The sequence below is a fragment of the Notothenia coriiceps genome, unplaced genomic scaffold, assembly GCF_000735185.1.
Source record: "Notothenia coriiceps isolate Sejong01 unplaced genomic scaffold, NC01 NC01_scaffold00036395, whole genome shotgun sequence".
Classification (NCBI taxonomy): Eukaryota; Metazoa; Chordata; class Actinopteri; order Perciformes; family Nototheniidae; genus Notothenia; species Notothenia coriiceps.
This window is the reverse complement of record NW_011369096.1, coordinates 66,418-86,741: the sequence shown is the minus strand read 5'-3', so window position 1 is coordinate 86,741 and position 20,324 is coordinate 66,418. Positions and strand designations below refer to the sequence as shown.

At 40.1% G+C, this 20,324-nt stretch overlaps 4 protein-coding genes across 4 annotated transcripts; all 4 read right to left on the bottom strand.

Annotated features, from left to right (window-relative positions):
- Positions 1-6,871: 6,871 nt before the first annotated feature.
- LOC104963593 (claudin-8-like) lies at positions 6,872-8,513 on the bottom strand. Its single transcript, XM_010792205.1, has one exon. It carries the CDS (start codon positions 8,412-8,414, stop codon positions 7,323-7,325), a length of 1,092 nt encoding a protein of 363 aa, XP_010790507.1. The 5' UTR covers positions 8,415-8,513; the 3' UTR covers positions 6,872-7,322.
- A 581-nt stretch (positions 8,514-9,094) lies between these two features.
- On the bottom strand, positions 9,095-11,317 carry LOC104963591 (claudin-4-like). Its single transcript, XM_010792204.1, has one exon. It carries the CDS (start codon positions 11,276-11,278, stop codon positions 10,508-10,510), a length of 771 nt encoding a protein of 256 aa, XP_010790506.1. The 5' UTR covers positions 11,279-11,317; the 3' UTR covers positions 9,095-10,507.
- A 745-nt stretch (positions 11,318-12,062) lies between these two features.
- On the bottom strand, positions 12,063-13,507 carry LOC104963590 (claudin-8-like). The gene has a single exon (XM_010792203.1). The coding sequence runs from the start codon at positions 13,453-13,455 to the stop codon at positions 12,556-12,558; it is 900 nt and encodes a 299-aa protein (XP_010790505.1). The 5' UTR covers positions 13,456-13,507; the 3' UTR covers positions 12,063-12,555.
- A 1,176-nt stretch (positions 13,508-14,683) lies between these two features.
- Positions 14,684-15,513, bottom strand: LOC104963589 (claudin-8). The gene has a single exon (XM_010792202.1). It carries the CDS (start codon positions 15,368-15,370, stop codon positions 14,684-14,686), a length of 687 nt encoding a protein of 228 aa, XP_010790504.1. The 5' UTR covers positions 15,371-15,513.
- Positions 15,514-20,324: the final 4,811 nt, after the last annotated feature.

Sequence of the window (20,324 nt, the reverse complement as noted above, 5' to 3'; positions counted from 1 at the left end):
TTTTGGGATTACTGTAATCTCACTATGATTTAATTCCCCAGAAATAAGCAAAATTAAAGAGAAAATATGTTATCTTTAGGGGCTCAAAGTGTAAAGTCTCTTCATGAGGTGAAAGCATTAAAGATAAGTTAAACCATAAAACAAGTATCGTATAGAGAATATAAGCATCTTTTTAAAATCATCTCCATGTTTGTCATTTTCCAACAACAGCCTGTACTATGACCAGTTTCTAAGGTTTGAAATGTATGTGTTGTTAAAGGGCCCATGTCTTGCTTTTCTGGTTATTACCCGTCCCCTTGTGTGTTATGTTGCTTTTTCTGCATGTAAACGGTCTGCAGAGTCACAAACCCTCAAAGTACACCCTGTAGCGAGTAAAACTCTAACACAGAAATGACCTGTCTATGCTGCCCCAGAACGCCTCGTTGTGGACTTCTCTTTTTCCATTGTTTACTTCTTGGGTATAGTGACGTAACTTAACGTCCGCAGAGCCGTTACGTTTGGACCAGTCCGCGGACTTCCTCAAACACACACACACACTTGGCGGGACGTTGTGAGGCTCGCTGCTGATCAGTAGAAATGGCCATGACATGGGACCTTTAAGACAATGTGATGAAGCAGTCCATTTGTCACTTTTTTTGTTGCTGCTAGTACAGTATCTCCTACATTAGCTACCTCTGCTTCACCTATCTACCTATATTCAAAGTGTTGCATTGCACTATAAAGCTAACATATGCTGTTGATGATAACGGCCCCAAAAATCCACATCTTAAATAATATAAAGTGCATGGCACAAACTCTAAAGGGGACCTATCATGCAAAATGCACCTTTGTACGTCTTTTATACATGAATATGTGTCCTCGGTGTTCCAGGGAACTCACCAAGTGTCAGAAAACACAACCCTCTCTATTTTCCTCCTTAGCCAAATCTCTAAAAAAGGGGCTGCAACGGATCTGAAAAAAACGGATCCAGATTTCAACACTTTTCTACGTCACAAAGAGGTGCTCCGCTTATTGGTCAACTTTCCACCTANGTGCACAGTCTTTTGGCTGGCCTGAATTGGTTCTGGCTCTTCTCCCTTGAACTGACAGCTGGACTGCCCTGACCTGTCTGGGCTGGACATAGGGAAGCTTTTATCATTGGAGTGGGGAAATAACCAAAAACACAGAATAATGTACAAGATAAGATTAGTTCATATTGAACGAAACTGTTCCAGAGCGTAACAACACTAGTGGCTTTGCCATGTTTCATTATGACACTTAGTGTTTTCCAATGCAAAAAGTCAGATCTTTGTGACAATACCTGGAAAATGCTCAAGCAGCACTATACACAGCCATTGAAAACTACGTAGTAACACATTTACACAGAATCAAAGTTCACCACAAATTATGAAATAGTTATCACCTCAAACAATAATGAATTGAAAGTATTCACAATAATCAATGGCAAATATTGCAAATTAATTATGTATTTCCGTATAGATTTACTTGTATTTGCGGCTACAAATTCAAGTATTCACTGTATTTTACCATATAGCCTTGATCTGCAGCTTCCTCTCACTACAGCTCGCTGGTCCATGTGACGTGTTACTGTTGCTCATGGCAACAAGAAACCGCTGACGTTAGCAAAACTCCTAGCTCGCCTAGCTTAATTCATCTGGAACAATAACTAAACCACTAAATCACAATTCGGCATATTTAACACAAAATCAACCACCAACTACCAACATTCCACAGCCCTCAACTCTGGCTCATATGTCTGTCACAGTAGGTAGTGCTATTGCAGTTAATTAGGTCACATCACATTCAATGTAACAAACGTTTTTCTACTTTTTGTGTGGACATGTCTCAAAAATGTAGCCTAGCCAGCCCCAGGCTAACGTTCTTACCATGTTGCCTCCACTCGCTCGTCTCCCGGCGCAGCAGCACCTGCTGGGGCGGTCGACCCCGGAACCAAATAGGTCCGTCAATTTAGAATATTTAGCAGCCTCCACCTCCAGAGACTTCAGCTTTTTAAGTCGCAGTTTTTCAGCGCCACCCGGGCTTTTCTTCTGCTTATCCATTTTCAGCTCAGCAGCAGCCCGTCCCGCGACTCCCGCCCATGCCATGAGGTCCCGCCCCGACCTGGTTTGTGTTGTGATTGACAGCACTGTCAGGGCTCTCTGAGCCTGTCAGCCCATGATTGATTGACAATGACAAACAATAGACCAATAATATGTGTCGATGCTGGCAACACACTGCTAGCCCTCTGTAGCCAATTGGCCGGCCCAATAGGAGGGAATTTAGAGAAGAAAAAAAGAAAAGAAAAAAAAACCATAGCGGACCGGCCCACATTGGGTCAACGGCCCACCGGGACGATGCCCGGTATGCCAGATGGCCAGTCCGCCACCCTAACATTATTAAATATAAATGAACCACGTAAATAATAATTCCCTTGTCTTTCATTTAACAATATCTGAATATTCCCAGGTAATTGAACGTTTTTTGCCTTAAACATGATTTGTGCAATTTGGAATTCAACAAGATCTGACAGTTTTAATAATTTTAGCTCTAAGAATAATGGGTTTGTATGATCCCTATAGCCGACGTTTTTAATAAGTCCTATTGCTCTTTTTTGTAGAATAAATAGGGATTGTGTTGTAGTTTTATAATTACTGCCCCAAACCTCTGCACAGTAACTTAAATAAGGTAACACCAATGAACAGTAAAGAATGTAGAGGGCATTTTGATCAAGAATCGGTTTTGCCTTGTTTAATATTGCAATACTTCTTGAGACTTTGGAATGAATATGTTTTATGTGTGGTTTCCAACTCAGTTTCTCATCAATATTGATTCCAGGAATTTATGTTCTTTAACTCTCTCAATGAAAATCCCATCCATCTTAATGGATGCTAGTGTATTGCTATTTCCAAATATGATTAATGTTGTTTTATTCAAGTTTAATGATAACTTATTACTGTTTAGCCATAACTTTAGTTTGCATATTTCAGCTGTGATCTCTTCCAATAGTAGCTGTACATTGTCCCCAGAACAAAATATATTAGTGTCATCAGCAAACAAAACAAACTTGAGTACTGTCGATACATTGCATATTTCATTAATATACATAATAAATAGTTTCGGCCCCAATACTGACCCCTGGGGGACACCGCATGTAATGTCCAAATATGAAGAACAACACTCTCCCAGCTTCACAAACTGTTGCCTGTTGGTTAATAACTCCTTACCCATTCCAAAACTACACCCCTGTTTCCATAACGTTCCAGTTTTTTTATTTATTAATATGTCATGATTAATTGTGTCAAATGCTTTTTTTAGGTCAATGAATATTCCAAAGGCATGTTTCTTTTGGTCAATTGAGCTAGTAATTTCTTCAAGTGAGTCTATTAAAGCCATCGATGTTGATCTATTGGCTCTGAATCCGTATTGACTTTCGGTGAGAAGTTTGTGTTTTTCTTTTAATGGTAATTGTCCTTAAAAGTATACAATACAATATAACAGAGTTCTCATTGGTGTGCTACTGCAGTCTTATCTCAAGTCACATGATTGTTTTGTCACTGAAAAACAAAAATATTGTTGTCTGACATCATGATAAGAAAATAAAATAATGTTGTCTGACAACATGATAAAAACGACTAATCACTTGATATTCCTGTAATATCAGTCTGAAATTGTGTATTTTCAGTATTTGCAAGACACAGGCCAGACATCTCAATTAAAAAAAAGCTTATTCTAAATTAGATTGAGAGGAATAATTGAGAAATGAGAAGTGCACATACAGTAGATCTAAAGGTAAGCATGATTGCAAATCCAAAGCAAAATGCCTGTATTCAATCCACTTAAAATGTCTGTTCTCACTTGAGTTAGTCACCAGCAGAGCAGAGTCCTTCTTGCTTCATGTTGGTGGTGTAACACTGATCTCTGGAGGCTTGCAGCAGGGATGGATTTGTACTCTATATGCAGGTTAAAACAAGCATTCAGCAGTGTGAGTCAGCCTCCAGCCGTGTCCTTCAGACAAACCACTTCTTGGCTCAGCCTCATTTTAGTAAGACGACTTTGGAAGAAAAGCATAATCTGAATCTCCCAGGTGAATATGCTGCAGAGAGGAGAGCTACAGGGATCCCACATGAGGTTTCACACAGGTCCTGGGCATGTTGTCATCAAAAATGACTTCATTTATTTGAAGTCTAATTATATATTGCTACAACAGTGTATTGTTCCATCTGTGATTTCAGCATCATTAAAAAATCCTATGACTTATTCATCCTTTGACAATATATATTTTGTTTCAAGGGCACAAACCTGTCCTTCCTTCCTCTTTGAGAGTGCTGAGGCACCTATAGGTGCAGCATGTGTCAGCAGCAGTGTTATCGATTGAGGAGCTGAATATTTCATGAAAAGTAAGCGATCCACTTTCACTTACTGACAAAGGAAAGCTAAATGCAGATTTTTTTAAATAGTACTTGAATCCAGAGTTTATCCGGAATGTTATAAAATAGAACACCAATGTATGACAACAAGGATCTCCCTGTACGCGTGGTGGAAAGCTTTCATCTTGGTGATGTGTTTCTCCCTTGTACAGCCTCAGTTTTTCTACGAATCAAAGCCTTTCATTTTTTCAGAAAGCTTGGGGCGTGATAACAGCTGTTATGAATAATTGAGATGTTTGCAACATGCTGCTGCTTTGCTAGTCTTAAATAATTTCTGCAATTAAGAAAAACTCTCTAAGGAAAGTCGATAACGTGCCCATCCTTGATCCTGAAAATGTAAATGCAAGGAGTAAAGGTCCGATGATCCTGAATAGGTCAGTGAGAGGTGACATACTATACGGGGGTGTAAATAGCAGTGACAAAATATACAGTATATATTTTAAATTTCCAAAAGGGATTTACTTTAGGTCATTTACTATATAAATTAATTGAACAACACATGACTAATGAATGCTACAATGCTTCCATCCCATGGGGTTTTCATTTTTTCTTGCAGTTTTAACAAACGAAGCTTTGTTCATGAGAATGTGAATAATGATGTGAATAATGCAAGCCAATTTGCAAACATATATTTGATGTGTATTGTCACGTACCGTTAGAAGGAACATCTTTTGAATATGTGCAGCCAAGTAATACTCAAAATGCTTCAATTCTCAGTAACGCACTGTGATTTCGGCTAATGTTGAACATTTTATACCCCCATTTTCTCATGCACCAAACTGAAAAATGTAATTGGTAACTTTTAAAAATGACTGACTCTATGACTTAATTGTTCTGTTCTCTCACACCCTTCCTGCTCTTCAGATCATGGCAGTGGCAGCGCTGACACACCTCACCAACACGCCCCTCAGCCTCCCAACGCCCCCAGCCTGCAGCGCCGCAGTCTGCCCCCGCAGGGCTGCTCCCCGCTCGGTACGTAGCCTTTGGAATCATGGGTCCGCTTCTTAATTTTATGTGTGTGTGTGTAGGATGTGCAATGTTAAAGATAACATCCTTATGCTGCTGTTTCAACAACCCCCATATCAAGGTTATGCTGTCCTGTGATCACATGACACTTGACAAATGATACCTAAATGGCCTTGTTGGCTTTTTAGTGAGTTTTTCCAAGGTCTCTTATCTGTATGTTATTTATTCTCAAAATACAATTGTGAGATTCTAACCACGAGGGAAAAGTAAATAGTCTTGCTCCCTTTATGAAAATCGAACACACTTGGCCTTTGTCAGGGCATTTTAATTTGTGTTCATCATTTCATTAATTGCCTCCCTGAGGATCCTTCAGAGAATTATGGGAGGCTTGTGGCGCAGTGGGTTAGTGCGCTGATCTTTGAATCAGAGGATAGCAAGTTTGAGTCCCACTGCAGTCAGCATGTCGTTGTGTCCCTGGGCAAGACACTTCACCCCAAATTGCTCCTGAGGGGATTGATTGCCCACAGTATTGTTGAGTATGTAACACAAAGCGACGCAACTTCTGGTCCAGGCTCTCGTCATCTCACGCCTATACTGCAACTCCCTCCCGGCTGGTCTACCTGCATGTGCCATCCGACCTCTGCAGCTCATCCAGAATGCAGCTGCATTCTTCAACCTTCCAAAATGTTCCCACACCACACCGCTCCCTTCACTGCAGTAACTGCTAGAATCCACTTCAAGACAATGGTACTTGCGTACCATGCTGTGAATGGATCTGGCCCTTCCTGAATCCAGGACATGGTTAAATTGTACACCGCAGCACGTGCACTCCGCTCTGCATCGGCCAAACGGCTTGCTGCACCCGCACTGCGAGGAGGACCCAAGTTCCCATCAGCAAAAACACGTGGGTTTGCTATCCTGGCTCCAAAATGGTGGAATGAGCTCCCCATTGAAATACAGCAGAAAGCTTACACATCTTCCGGCGCAGACTGAAAACTCATCTCTTTCGACTCCACTTTGAGCGATAGAATTACTATTAACAGAGCACTTATATACTAATAAAGGACTGGCTTATCTAAAGCCAGTTGAGTAGCACTTGAAATGTTTGGCTCTATGAAACCTGATGTACTTATATGATTCTGTTTTCTTCAAGGTTGTATCTTCCTGGTCGAATGTACTTATTGTAAGTCGCTTTGGATAAAAGCGTCAGCTAAATGCAATGTAATGTAAAATAGTTCAATAGCTCTTTACCATGTGTCTGTGAAGAAGCATTCAGGTGGTCTCACCTTTTTACGTTATATTGTCTGGAATTCAAAGGCTTTGAGTTCAGTACAATTGTAAGGCAAATGAAGAGCTTAAAACAACACATTTACCATGATGACCACAGTTTATTCAGTAGCAATTAATATTTTCTTATTTTGCTATAGTGCAACACATCCTAGAAAACATTTTGGACGTTCCACTTAACAATCGTCATTTAACATTGTTGTTTATTGATAAGTTATTAATACAAACGTATGACAAACAACTCTAACAAATAGCTTTAAATTAGTTATACCGTTAGTAAAAGACAATTAAAAATAACACACTAAAACATAACCAACACACATTCTTTACATATAAGACGGATACAAAAAATGCAAAACACAGGTTCTTTCTATTTTGGAAAAACAAGTTTGAAACAGCCCACCGGAATCTATATTTACACTAACATCACTAGCAGTTATATTCAACCTTGTCTTTTTTGTGTATTAATTGTAAAAAATCAACAACAGATAGACAAGCAATTTAGTCTGGGCGTCAGGCATTAATTGACCTTCATCCTGCCTCTTATGTACAGCAGTTGAAATAAGCTTGTGATGATGAACTATAATGCATAGTGTCTTTTAATGTTTAACCAGTTAATAAAAACCCACTCACAATCTTTGTCTAGATGTATACACCAGGGCCGCTTCCACTGCGAGACTGTAGTTGTCTCCTTGATGATGTATACCCTATGAACACAGGAGTGTGTGGAACCGGATGAATACTGGACTGGTAGGATGCAGCAGGATTGGTCATATAAGTCAGGGAATATGGTGTGGTGTTCTGGCTCATGTACAAAGAGTTGCCTGGTGTATACAAGCTCTCAACATGGTTAGAACTGTGCATGGAAGAATGGTGAGCCAGGCTGTCTTGATATAAAATTGACTGATTGTCAGGCGAACCTGGATTATAGACGACAGGAGGGCTGATTAATGTTCCATCATTTGTCATCACTCGGGGGATGTTTTGCATTGGTGTTTCAAATTGTTGTCCAACATAGCCGTTGGCCTGCAGAGAAGGATGGTAAGCATTTGATGGGAGGCTGGGAACACTCGAAATGGGATGATACCTCATTAGAGTCGGCCTGCTGGCTGCTGGCTTGTAACGTAGCAAGTTGGCTTGGTTGTACACGTTGAATGAGCCTTTCTCTGAAGGTCTACGGCGGCAGACGAACAACATGCCTGAGGCGAAAAGGAAGGCGCTGGTCACCCAACCTATGTAGAGAGCCTCTCCAAGCTCCCTTCTCTCAGCATCGATTAGCAAAGGATTATAAAAATCTCGAATGATGACATGACCAGTCCACGACACGGGGATAATGACAGAGACACAGGCCATGAACTGCATACCACCTGCAACCTGGAGGATGATAGTTTTGGCCCGATCATTTTCCTGAATACAGGATATACAACGCATTCCTGCCATTGCCACAAGGAGCCCCAGTCCCGACAGGGCCAGAGAACAGCACATCAGACCCCTGGCTGCCTGTAAATCCGCGGGTAGGAAAAGCAGGGAATCGTACACCTTACACTGCATCCTGATGTTGGCTTGTCTGTAGCAGTTCATCCACAAGCCCTCCCAACGGGTTTCCATCACAATTATGTTTGCCCCAATGAAAGCTGTCACCTTCCACATGGGCATCCCTGTAGTAGCCGCCGCCCCGATCAGGCCAAACAGCCCGACACACATTGCGGCTATCTCAGAAAATCCTTGAACCATTTCGCAGTCTTCACGAGGTCAGCTATGTCCACATTAGAGTAGTTCACGTCGAAATCAAATTCTGATGTTCTAGTATAACATCACAGACTCTTAGTGGGAGACGTGTCTAAGGCAGCAAGGATTCTGTTATCTGACGCAGTTTATATGCTGTAAGAGGTGGTTTGTTATGGGAACGATGCTGTGCTGTCCCCTGGTTGGCTCAGGGCAATGGGGGTAAAGAGGACCTCTGCTTGTTTTGTGTTTATGGTTCCTCGGGCAATAGCGGTATATCTGGGCCATCAGCTACTCCAGCATTAAACCAAGATATCACAACAAGATGTACCAAAAACTGCTCACAACTTCAGATTTTTTTAAATCACTTGAATTTTTTTTATTCTCATTATATTGCATTAAAATTTAACATATATATATATATATATATAAACATATAGTACAATGAAGCACATTCACTCCAGTAGTACCTCTGTTGTCCACAAGGTTGCAGAAATGGCTTTTAAAGTAGTGAAACAGAGAGGAAGCTCACATCACACAGNTAACTCAATGACCAGTGGTGCAATTCTAAAGCATTGTATGATAATGACCAAACACCACAAAAGTATTTCCTTGAGATCAATCCTGTATATATATATATATATATATATATATATATATATAAACATATATATATATATATAAACATATAGTACAATGAAGCACATTCACTCCAGTAGTACCTCTGTTGTCCACAAGGTTGCAGAAATGGCTTTTAAAGTAGTGAAACAGAGAGGAAGCTCACATCACACAGTTGAGTGTGAAAATATTCAAATTTCAATGTAAAAAAAAACAACATAGACAAATGGGTTATTCATTTTGCTGTGACATTGAGTAACAGGGGAAACAACAACATCAACACATATTTTCAGTATGAAACATCAATAAAATGATGTATAAGAAATTGAGATTCTACAGTGGCAGCTTGCTCTTATACTCAGTGAAAATGAAATGTGCTGACCTAATGGTTCAAGAGCTAATAAACTGCACTGCTGGGATCACCCTGGAGATTAACTTGAAAACGTCTCAAGCTTTGAATGCAAAGTGACTTGCAAATTCTTTAATAATGAAATTACTGTGAGGTTGTCTCTGTCTGGCTTCTTCACAAACACTACGCGATACACACCTTTAACAAACAGTCTTAAACCTGCATCTCATGTTTACTCAGCCCTTTGTTCCGTTTCAGTCAGCTCCCAAAAGCTCCAGGGCACAATTCCAAAGTTAAACAAAGACTTACAATTATGTTTTGGTTGAATAGACCCACACAAAGTGTTTTGAGTTTTAGACATGCATACCTCTGTTATTCTCACACAATCAGTCACCAATAAATAATTTACTGTCCTAAGGGTAGTACCTGTGACTTCCTCATTCCATGTCTAAAAGTGCGCTAAACTGGAGCAACTGGCCAACTGAGCAGGATTATATGAGGACACTGTGTAGAGTGTACTTGTAAGATAGTAAATAAACCACAAGGATGTGTGACTTAATGTGCATTTGTGTTTTGTCCAATGGATCAGGGATATACATTTGAATATGCCGTTCAAGCACAGGTTATGTTTTAAGAATGAAAATAATTATTATCTAGTATAATAATAAAAACTGTCTCTATAACTACATGGCTCTCTCCTATGTACCAAAAACAGCATTTTAACAGTAAACAAATATACACCTGTCTTGTGTCTATTACCCAATGCCGGTATATACAGCATGCACATACAACATTCGGAACCTAATATACACTAAAAAGGGTGTCAATAAAAATATGATTATACAACACATATACAAGTAATGTAAATCATGTATTGACTTATACAGTCCGTGTTAAAATTGTGATTATAGATTGAAAACAAGATTGTGTGCTTTTTAACAAAAATCACACTCAGATAACGTATAAAGAAGTGATTGTATTCACAGCATATTTATTGAAATGTGTTCTTTGTTTGCTTTAACCTATAATAGTTTGAAATGTTTGATAGATTGCACTGCCAAGGAACGACATATCAAAAAGAAATCCCCTTGTGTATATAATACACCATATCTGTGTTCATCATTACCTCAATCTGTTAGTGTTCAGAGATTTGCCACCCCCTTTCAGAGGGGTGTCTGGATGAGTAGCTGTAGACGGTTGATGGATGTCTTGACAGCATCGGCTGAAACTGGGGTTGTGTTTGGGGAAGTAGCACCATCTGTTGAGGCTGCAGAGGCTGAGGGTAGGCCATGTAGTCAGAGTTCCTCGAGTACACGTACCTCGCTGGACCTTTTTCTTCCGACTGCACATTGCAACAAATAAAAATGCATCCTCCAGCGAAAAAGAAAGCGGAGGCCACCCAGCCAATGTAGAGAGCCTCTCCAAGCTCCCTGCGCTGAGCGTCAATCAGCAGAGGGTTGTAGAAGTCCCTGATGATGACGTGACCTGTCCAAGACACGGGGATGATAACGCAGATGCAAGCCAATAGGACCAAGCTTCCTGCAATGATGAGGACCAGCCGCTTAGCCCGGTCGTTGTTTTGGATGCATGACGTGCACTGAAGACCCACCATGCTGATTAGAAGACCAAGACCACCCAGTGCCAGAGAGCAGCACATTAGCCCCCTCGCTGCCTGCAGATCAGGGGGCAGAGCCAGGAGAGAGTCATACACCTTACACTGCATTCTGATGTCGGCCTGACGATAACAATTCATCCACAGACCCTCAAAGCGGGTTTCAAACACAATGATGTTCTCCCCAATGAAGGCTGTGACTCGCCACATCGGCATCCCAGTGCTGGCTGCTGCCCCGATCAGCCCGACCAGGGTCAAGATCAGAGCCACTAGCTCCAGTGCTGAGTTGGCCATGCTTTCCTCCTCTTATTCCTCCAAACTCATGCGTTCAATAATGTGTGGACACAGTGTGACTATAGAATGGAAGAAGTGGAGTGTATTTGCATCCCAGTGGAGGAGGAGCAGGTCGGTGTTCACCTGTTCTGCCTCCTCCCTGTGGACAGGACACTAACATGGGAGGGGTGGGAAATGCAACAGGTTGCCAGGAAACTGAATACCCCAGGCCATTTGTTTTCTTTGTAAACCTACCCCAGGAGATTATATAAGCTGCTGCCTTTGGTATTCAGAAGTCTCGATTTACATTCTCGGATCACGTTTTACAGGGAAAAGGAAAATAAAAACAAAAATTGGGTGTTTATTTACAAGAGCGGGATTTTTAAATTCATCAAATTGTAACTAGCTGTGACTTAATGTTAACGTTATACCAGTTATAAAAGAGCATTGAGAAACATCATATTTTTTTATATTAGTGTGTCTTTTATCATGGGATAGGGGTAATACTTGTGTACCAATGTGTCACTGTCAGCATTGGATTTATTGTTTTGGTCCCTTGTGTGTGTCTGTGCTCAGGAAATGGCTAGCAGTTGGAGCTCTGGCATGTTTGAAATATCTTGGCTGGTTTGCTGTGTGGGTGGACCTGTGAGGACAGTCTGGTTTTACCAGTTAAATAACATTTACACTGACGACAATGGAAACAACATACCAACCTTCCACTTACACACCCGTGAGCTAAATGGGTGCAGTTTCAGTAGGACGCCTCATTGTATTAGGCAACAGAAGAAAAAAACACAACTTATTTTTGTTAACATTATCCCTTTATTGAAAACCACAAAAGCCATTTTATCTCAACATTTAAATTAAAAAAAAAGGTACATTCACAACAAAAACTCAGCAGTAAAAACAATCTCATGGATGTATATTATCTGAAGGCCTAGTGCATAATTTGTTCTCAAAGAGCATGTCAGAGGCAGTTAGGACAGTGATATCAGTCACTTTTGTATTACGCTGTTACAGGTGAAATACTTTTGAATGACTGATATGATTTAGTGTTAACTACACATATGTCAACAAACAATACATACAGTAATTCAGCACAATGCATGATGATCAAAACACAATCGGTTCAATAAGGAATTTCCACCTCAGTAATAAACGTGGCCCTCTTTGAGGAAGTAATAAAAGATTTGTCCATTTCCAGTGACAGGCTTTGGTCCTATTAGTCCGTTAACACTCATTCAAATGTGCCACGTCTTTAAAAACAAAATAGTCCAAAAAGGTCTTGAATTTCCTTACTAGTACTGACTTGGTGTGTATGCCACAGACCCAGGTGGGGGTACTGAGTAGGCAGGCTGGTAGCCAGGCTGGTAGCCAGGCTGGTAGGTGTAAGCTGGCTGGTACGAGTAAGCAGGCTGATAAGCGTATCCAGGCTGGTAGATATTTCCATTGTTGTATACAATCTTCTCATCTGATTCCTGGGTGCGGGGAGCGTGACGGCACAGCAGGATCACTCCCGCAGTGAAAAGCAAAGCTGAAGTCACCCAGCCGATGTAAAGAGCCTCACCGAGCTCCCTGCGCTGGGCATCGATCAGCAGAGGGTTGTAGAAATCCCTGATGATGACATGGGCGGTCCAGGACACAGGGATTATGCTAGTGAGGCAGGCCAGAAGGAACAGACAGCCCCCAGCCACAAGAACAATATGCTTGGTGCGAGCCCGATGGTCCACAATTTTGGTACACTTCATTCCAACTGCTGAAACGACGAGGGCGAAGCAGGACAGGGCCACGGAGCTGCACATCAGACCCCTGGCAGCCTGGAGGTCCGGGGGCAGAAACAGTAGAGAATCGTACACCTTGCACTGCATTCTGATATTGGCTTGTCTGTAGCAGTTCATCCACAAACCTTCCCACCGAGTCTCCATGACAATGATATTCTCTTCTATGAACGCTGTTACCTTCCACATCGGCAGGCCCGTCACAGCTGCCACTCCAATGAGTCCAATGAAGCCGATGATGAGGGCCACTACCTCACAACAGATGGCATCCTTACGGTCCTTCTTCTCAACTCTCTTTTTTTCCTCTTCTACAGAGTCTTGATAATCGGCATATGTCTTGGCCTGCTTCTCATCGTAGTAAGAGCCTGCGTAAGATTGAGGCGGCTTGCTGTAACCACTGTAAGCAGTGTAAGCGGCCATTGCTACCACAGAGAGCCAAGAATAGACCTTTGGATGTTCTCTGCCGGCTCTGGAAAAAAGTATGAGCAGAAAAGCAAGTCAAGGAACTTATACACCCAGAATAAGATGCTAAGTATGCAATCTTACTGGTTGAGCTGCTTCACAGCCAGAGGCATGGGAAAACACAACAGAGAGTGGCGCTTCTTTTGAAATGCAAATGCAATCACCCGACAAACAATCAACCATTTGGTCTCATGATTAAGTAGATTTAATCAAAAACAAATTGAATCACTTCATGAAGTAACTTTTGATCCAAGCATGTTGATCAAAGCATTTTTTGAAATATGGTCAAGTTTAAGATATTTCAACACCACTTTAATACTAGATTGAACAATATTTTAAAGGTATTTAATGATAGCAAGTTTTCTGTTTAGATGATGAACTATCGAAAACGTTACTATAAACATGAAAATACATAGTCTAGAATATCCTAATTGTCACCAGTTAGGAGCTAAGACTTGCTTGGTAACAATTGTGGTGTTGCCAGAGTGGGGATTGGCTCACGTAAAAGGCGTCAGCGGTCTGCTGCGATGTCTGCAACCCACCTCATACCTCTGTCTAAAACAATTGGTATGAAATCTAATTTTGGATACAAATGTTGTCAAACAAAGATTCCACATAGAAAGTGTCTTTTTTTAGAATAGTTGATAATCTGTTGTCTCTCTCAGACTGTAATCTGATAGGATGATCTCAGAGATGTCAAACTGTCTCCTCCTTCAAATGTAACCTGAGCCGATAAAAAGGTGTTGAGCATAGAAACCCAAGTAGGATTGGTTTCATTGTAACATAGTGTCTATGTGCCAGCCATTCGCACCTTGCTACTGCAACACTAAAGTCTTCCTGGCCTACCTTTAGACAACCTGTACAGTTTTGAAAATATAAATATCTGCATTTGGTAATAAATTAATATCTGAAAGGTAATACCAAGAGGTCTCAAAAGTGTTGTGGGAAATGGTAGAAAAAATACAATCACACAAGTGAATAAGGACAAAACACATTTATTTAGCTCTGACTTATTTTGTGTGACTCTAGTCTTAAATTATTATCAAATCATAAAGATTAAAGCATTTGAACAGTCAAAATTACAGGTACAAAAAAAGGCATAAAAAAAACATTATATATAGACTGTATAGAGTTGTGCGAGAAATGTTAATATGTTAAACTAATGGAAGATGTACAGTTCAGTTCTTTACACATATTCTTGATGCTTATAAGAGCTAGATGGCGTCCTCCCAAGGTACACGCTCCCCTCTTTCTGTATGCTCACCGCAATAAGATGCACATCGGAATAAGGCTCTTCCTCCTTTGATCTACGTTTGCAGTAGCTTGACAGAAGGATGACCCCGGTGATCAGCAGAATGCCAGAAGTGGCCCAGCCAATAAACAGGGCCTCTCCCAGCTCCCGTTTCTGAGAATCCACCACCAGTGGGCTGTAGAAGTTCCTGATGACGGTGTGGGCCACCCAGCTAACAGGGATGAGCGTGGTCAGAAAGGAAAGCAGATAAAAGCTACCCCCTAAAGCCAACGTGATGTTCTTGCTCTTTGGGTTGTCGCCACAGCAGTTGCTCTTCTTGGTCCCACATCCTGTGACGAACAGGGAGAGGACCACCAGGACTATGGACACACACATGAGCCCCCGGGCTGCCTGCAGGTCTGGGGGGAGAATGAGCAGCGAGTCGTAGACCTTGCACTGCATGTTGATGTCGGCCTGTCTGTAGCAGTTCATCCACAAGCCCTCCCAGAGTTCCTCCATGACTATGAGATTGGCACCAATGAAGGCAGAGACCCTCCACATGGGCAGGGCAGTGACAGCGATGGTCCCACACAGGCCGATGGAGCCCAGGACCAGGGCCAGGACCTCCAGCTTTGCTCTCATGGCTCCGCAGAAAGTGCTTGTGTCTCGTATCTTGTGTTATGAAAAGACTGCTCAACCAATCTTTTCTGCTAGGCTGTAAATCTGTGATAATATCCTCATGCCTGCAATGTCATCCTACTGGTTTTCGTTGGCTTGACCTCTATTCCTACCATGGTTTCAGTGCCAACTCCTCTGCATTTCTCTGAAAAACAAACAAGTGTTACAGATTGACCATCATTTCTCATCATGCATGACAAGCACATATATAAAGAAAGAGTATAACTATGTCGACATGTGGAAACCCTGCAAGTTTAGTGTTGGGGATTAAAGTTTACACAGTTTTAAGTATGTTCTACGTCTTGGGCTTTCGAAACCTCTTCAAACTCAATTGGATTTTCAAAAATAAAACTTTATGTCTTAATTATTACATGAAGATAAATTACACTTACTGCTTTGGAAGGACCACCTTTTCACAATCGTATGTTCCTTTACTGTAGTACATTTTTATGTTGCGCTCATCTGCCCCTTAAATGACCAGAGTCACTTGATGTGGCAAGTAATCTGACAACGGAACATTGTTCGGCCTATTTCCTGTTTATTCACAATCAGTCTGCAAATCATGGACTGAAATACATAGGGGGAAGAAGTACTCTACACTTGTTACATATATTTTACGTAAGCAAAACTAATAATACTACATTGTAGAAATACTCTAGTACAAGTAAAAGACCTGTGTTAAATGTTGTACTGATATATTGGGCATTCTACCGAATTAGTACAAAGTGCGGTCCCACAACAAGAAAAACTATTTAACAAAACAATTAAGTATTCAGACATAGATATTTACTAAGAATATGTTATGGTCTATTGAAACACAAGGTAGATAGTGATAAGCTTAATATATACAAAAACATCATTTATAGGGTACTTTCTATTGGGAAGTAGCTGTCCCCTACCCTGACATTTTAAATGTAGTTCAATGGTGTATTTAGAAGAACTTGATGATTACATTCAAACAGAAGTTGGAATATTTAGATCTATTGTGGGTATCATTTTTTAATCAAAAAACGATACTCAAAAAAATCACGTCCCCAGTTTTCATGTCACTACCAAGGGGTTTTAGTCCAATGGCCGAGCCTGGTTTTTAGCCACACCCCTGCACTTTTGACTGGGCAGTGACACTGCATCCCTGTCCCTCACGGCAAGTAGCTATATCCCGTACTTATTATATAAATCTGTTCCAAAATCTGAAAATCGGCGTGTAACCTTAAGAATTGTCACTACCGAACACATATTATCTTCAATTAAGTCAACTTTTTCGGTGTTTTATGCAAAGTATTATGTTTTTATGCGTGTAAACCTCTTCAGAAACGTGTATGCTAGCCATGTACTTGCTAGCATTCTTTAGTTATGCTCAATTTTAGCTAGAATCGTCACTAACGAAACATTCACTACCGAAACATATGGTTAAGTTTCGGTAATTGACATGATTGTTTCGGTAGTAGTGACACAATGGAATGGTAAGCAGGTAAATCCCATCATTTTGAAATAAATGTGTTTTTAAAGTCTGAAAATCAGTGTGTTACTTTAAAGGTCTCTTATTATACTATTGTTAGGCATATATTATAGGTCTCAGATATATAAAAAAACATGTCTATGAAGTGTTTTGCTCAAAATACCAAACAGATCATGCATTCTAGCCTCATCCCCCTTTATTTCAGCCTGTTACTAAAGTGATGATTCTGGGTCAGTAGCTTCAAACATTCACACTTCAACATAAGGCATGTTATGAGTAAAGATTTAGCAATAAGGTTGAGGGAATATGATACAACCGTGAGAACAAAATACTATGGTCACTACCGGAACACTGGATGTCTTGTAAAAAATAAAGTATATTGACTTATCAAATAACATGATATGATACTGATTGGTTTAATGTATGTTCAATTTCAACAATCATCAACTCTGGAATCAATATGATCAGTATTATGCATTTTACAAAGAACAGTTTGCATTGTGATTTTTATGAATTGTATAAATTGAACTTTGAAATTTGATAAAAAATTAAATTTCATTGATTTAATTGTGAAAACCCTCAAGAAATATTTGTTAAAATACTATTTAGAGAAGGGAAGGTAAAACAATCTTAACAGGTTAATATAATACTTTTTTACTACAGTGTATGTACTATGTTTCGGTAGTGACCATTTTTGGTAGAGGAAGAACAATCCAATACAGTCTGAAAATACGATATAAACATGTACGGTTCTTTTACTAGATATGTGTAATTTGGACAATGGTACAAAATATATATGGACAAACTTTTGGGAAAAAAACATACACAATTTCAAAACATTTCCAACCTGACTTTGGTCCAATTCAGTAGAATGGCCCATACAGTGGCGGGAAAAGAACAATATTTGCTTCTGGATTGTGGTGGACTACAAGTATAAAGTAGCAGGAAATTAATACTATTAATATTTCATTTTTTTTACTATACTTTTAATCCACTGCAAGTACCTCAACATTATAATTAACTACATTATTTGAGTACATATTATTAGTTACCGGCCACCACTGATTAAATATGGCATTGTCCCAGTAAACACATGATGCATGGCCACCCTTATGTATAAAGCACATGCCTGAACAAAACTAATTTGCTTCCCATATCTATCTTTGTGCATGTGCTATTGGCATTAAGTTGCACATTGCTATGGAGTTAGAAATGCAATGTAATAATGTTTTGTGAAGTGAAGTTTATCTTTAAATTATTAAGTCTCAGATGACTTTAATGTCAGAATCAGTATCAGAATACTTAATTTATCCCGGGGTAAAATGGGTAAAGCTAAACCTGACTTATCTTTTATTTATTTTTGTAATAGTCTATTGATGCTGCTTCTGCTATGAAAATTACCATCTTAACAAAGACAAAAATGAAACATGACCAGGAAGATGGTTTGCTTGCAGATAAGGAGCAACAATGGGAGATTTCACATTAAAAGAGCCACTCCTTTATTTAAACATTAGTTGGTCCTGAAAGCTAACACCCTGTTGGTCACCCTGTTTCAGGAGAGTACCTGTGACAGGAAAGGAAAGGGAGATAAAAAAGATTAGGCAGGAGAGGTCACAAAACAGGAACAGAAACTGGAAGCCTGTCGAGCAGGTTTGCTGAGTGATACCATTGTCACATCATAGCTGCTTCAAATGTAAACAGATACACTCAAGCTGAGAAGCCTGAAGTTGGCCTGCAGCTAACCTAAAAACATCAGATGTGCTGTGAAGTCTTTTCTTTAGATATTTAACCATAATCTTCTGGTATTGCAGTTCTACATTTAGATTTGAGATAAATTGGGTTGAACGTGATGATGCAACTCGAAGTAACTAAGTACACATTACACGGTGAGATGTGCTGTGGCGCAGATAGAAATGTAGAACAACATCAGGCTGTGTGTGCCACCTGCTGTATGTAAATGTCTCCTGCACATTTCTGGACCCCAATAAGTTTGAGATATTTGGAAAATATTTTAAAAGAAATGAACTGAGGTTTGTCTCCTTAATTTTACTGAAGTTTTCAACAAGAGAGAATCCTATACATTTGTTTCCGTTAACTGTCAAGTGGGAACTAAGTATTTTTTTGTGTGTGTTTCTCTTATTTTCCTACCATACTGTTATGATTGGCTGTGAATAAGAAAACATGAAGGACAGACCACCTATTTCTATTCGGTTTTTTTGTTGAGAAAGGGGCAGGTAATATAAGATTTTATTTTATTTTCCCGGCTCCTTTCCGGGTATGGTGTGTTTATAGAGACATGTTTTGTAAATAATTGTTATACATTAAGTTGTGCCTACCATGAACGGAACAAATACAATATAAATCTAGCCTTTTCTTTTAATTTGGGGTATGGGGTAATACAAGAGTCTGTTGCATCAGAGCATCAGCAAGGAAACCCTGTCCCATCTCATCACTCTGCCATTCAGCCCTGCATCAGATACTGTCGCTGGCTATCTACAGCACAATTAAGTCTGAAGTGATCTTCCCCTTTTATCTGAAGGAGCCCCAGTGCTTTTGTGGTGGGGGTGGTGATTGACAATGGTGAGGGGGCTCCTGAAGCTCGGGTGACAGGATGTCCACAGAGCTCAGAGACAAGAGAAAGAAGAGAGGGCTGTGGGTGCCATAGCTCAGTCAGGGCATATTTACCTTTGGATCGATGATGAAACGGGAACAGACAAAGTGAAATTGGATTGTTGAGGTTAGGTATTTACTACAAATACTTAAGGATAGGATAGGTTGTTGGGAGTCGAGACCAACGAACATTTGAGGAAATCAGTGGTTACCATCCTTGATACAACATACACATCTATACTTGCAAACACAAATAATGAGTGAGATGAGACATTTTATTGTTTGTCATACATTTCTGTTATTGCTATTTATTATTTTTTACAAGATGATATTTGATATCATAACTTGATTAAAGATTGTTGGTAAGGTTGTGAGTGAATATCCCAGATACTGCAAGTGTCTTTCAGTTCTAGCTGGACAGCACTCTTCATTTTGATAATGTATTTTTTTCTCTGTTATTGTCATGCAGGTTTTGTTTGTGACGGATGAACGCGCATTTTATTCCATAAAAATCATGACATTTACCAGACAATGAAAAATAGCTGTGCTCAAACATGCAAGAGAAAAACCCCTCAAATGATGAAAAGCAGCTCCATGAGCTTGCCTTGGGTTCTGATATCATTCTTCTTATTTAGCCTGATCGATTTACTTTAACTCCATTGAAGACATCACATACTCCCCCATTTGAATTTCAGTCTATAAACATTTCTCCACAGATGTCTGAGCATTATTCTATATATGTTTTTAAACCAAGTGAGTGCATCTGTCTGACTAAAGACTTTCTTATTCCCTGTGATAATTGGGGTTTAGCTCCTTCGCCATCTTTCAGGCACCTCATCAGCCTTGGCT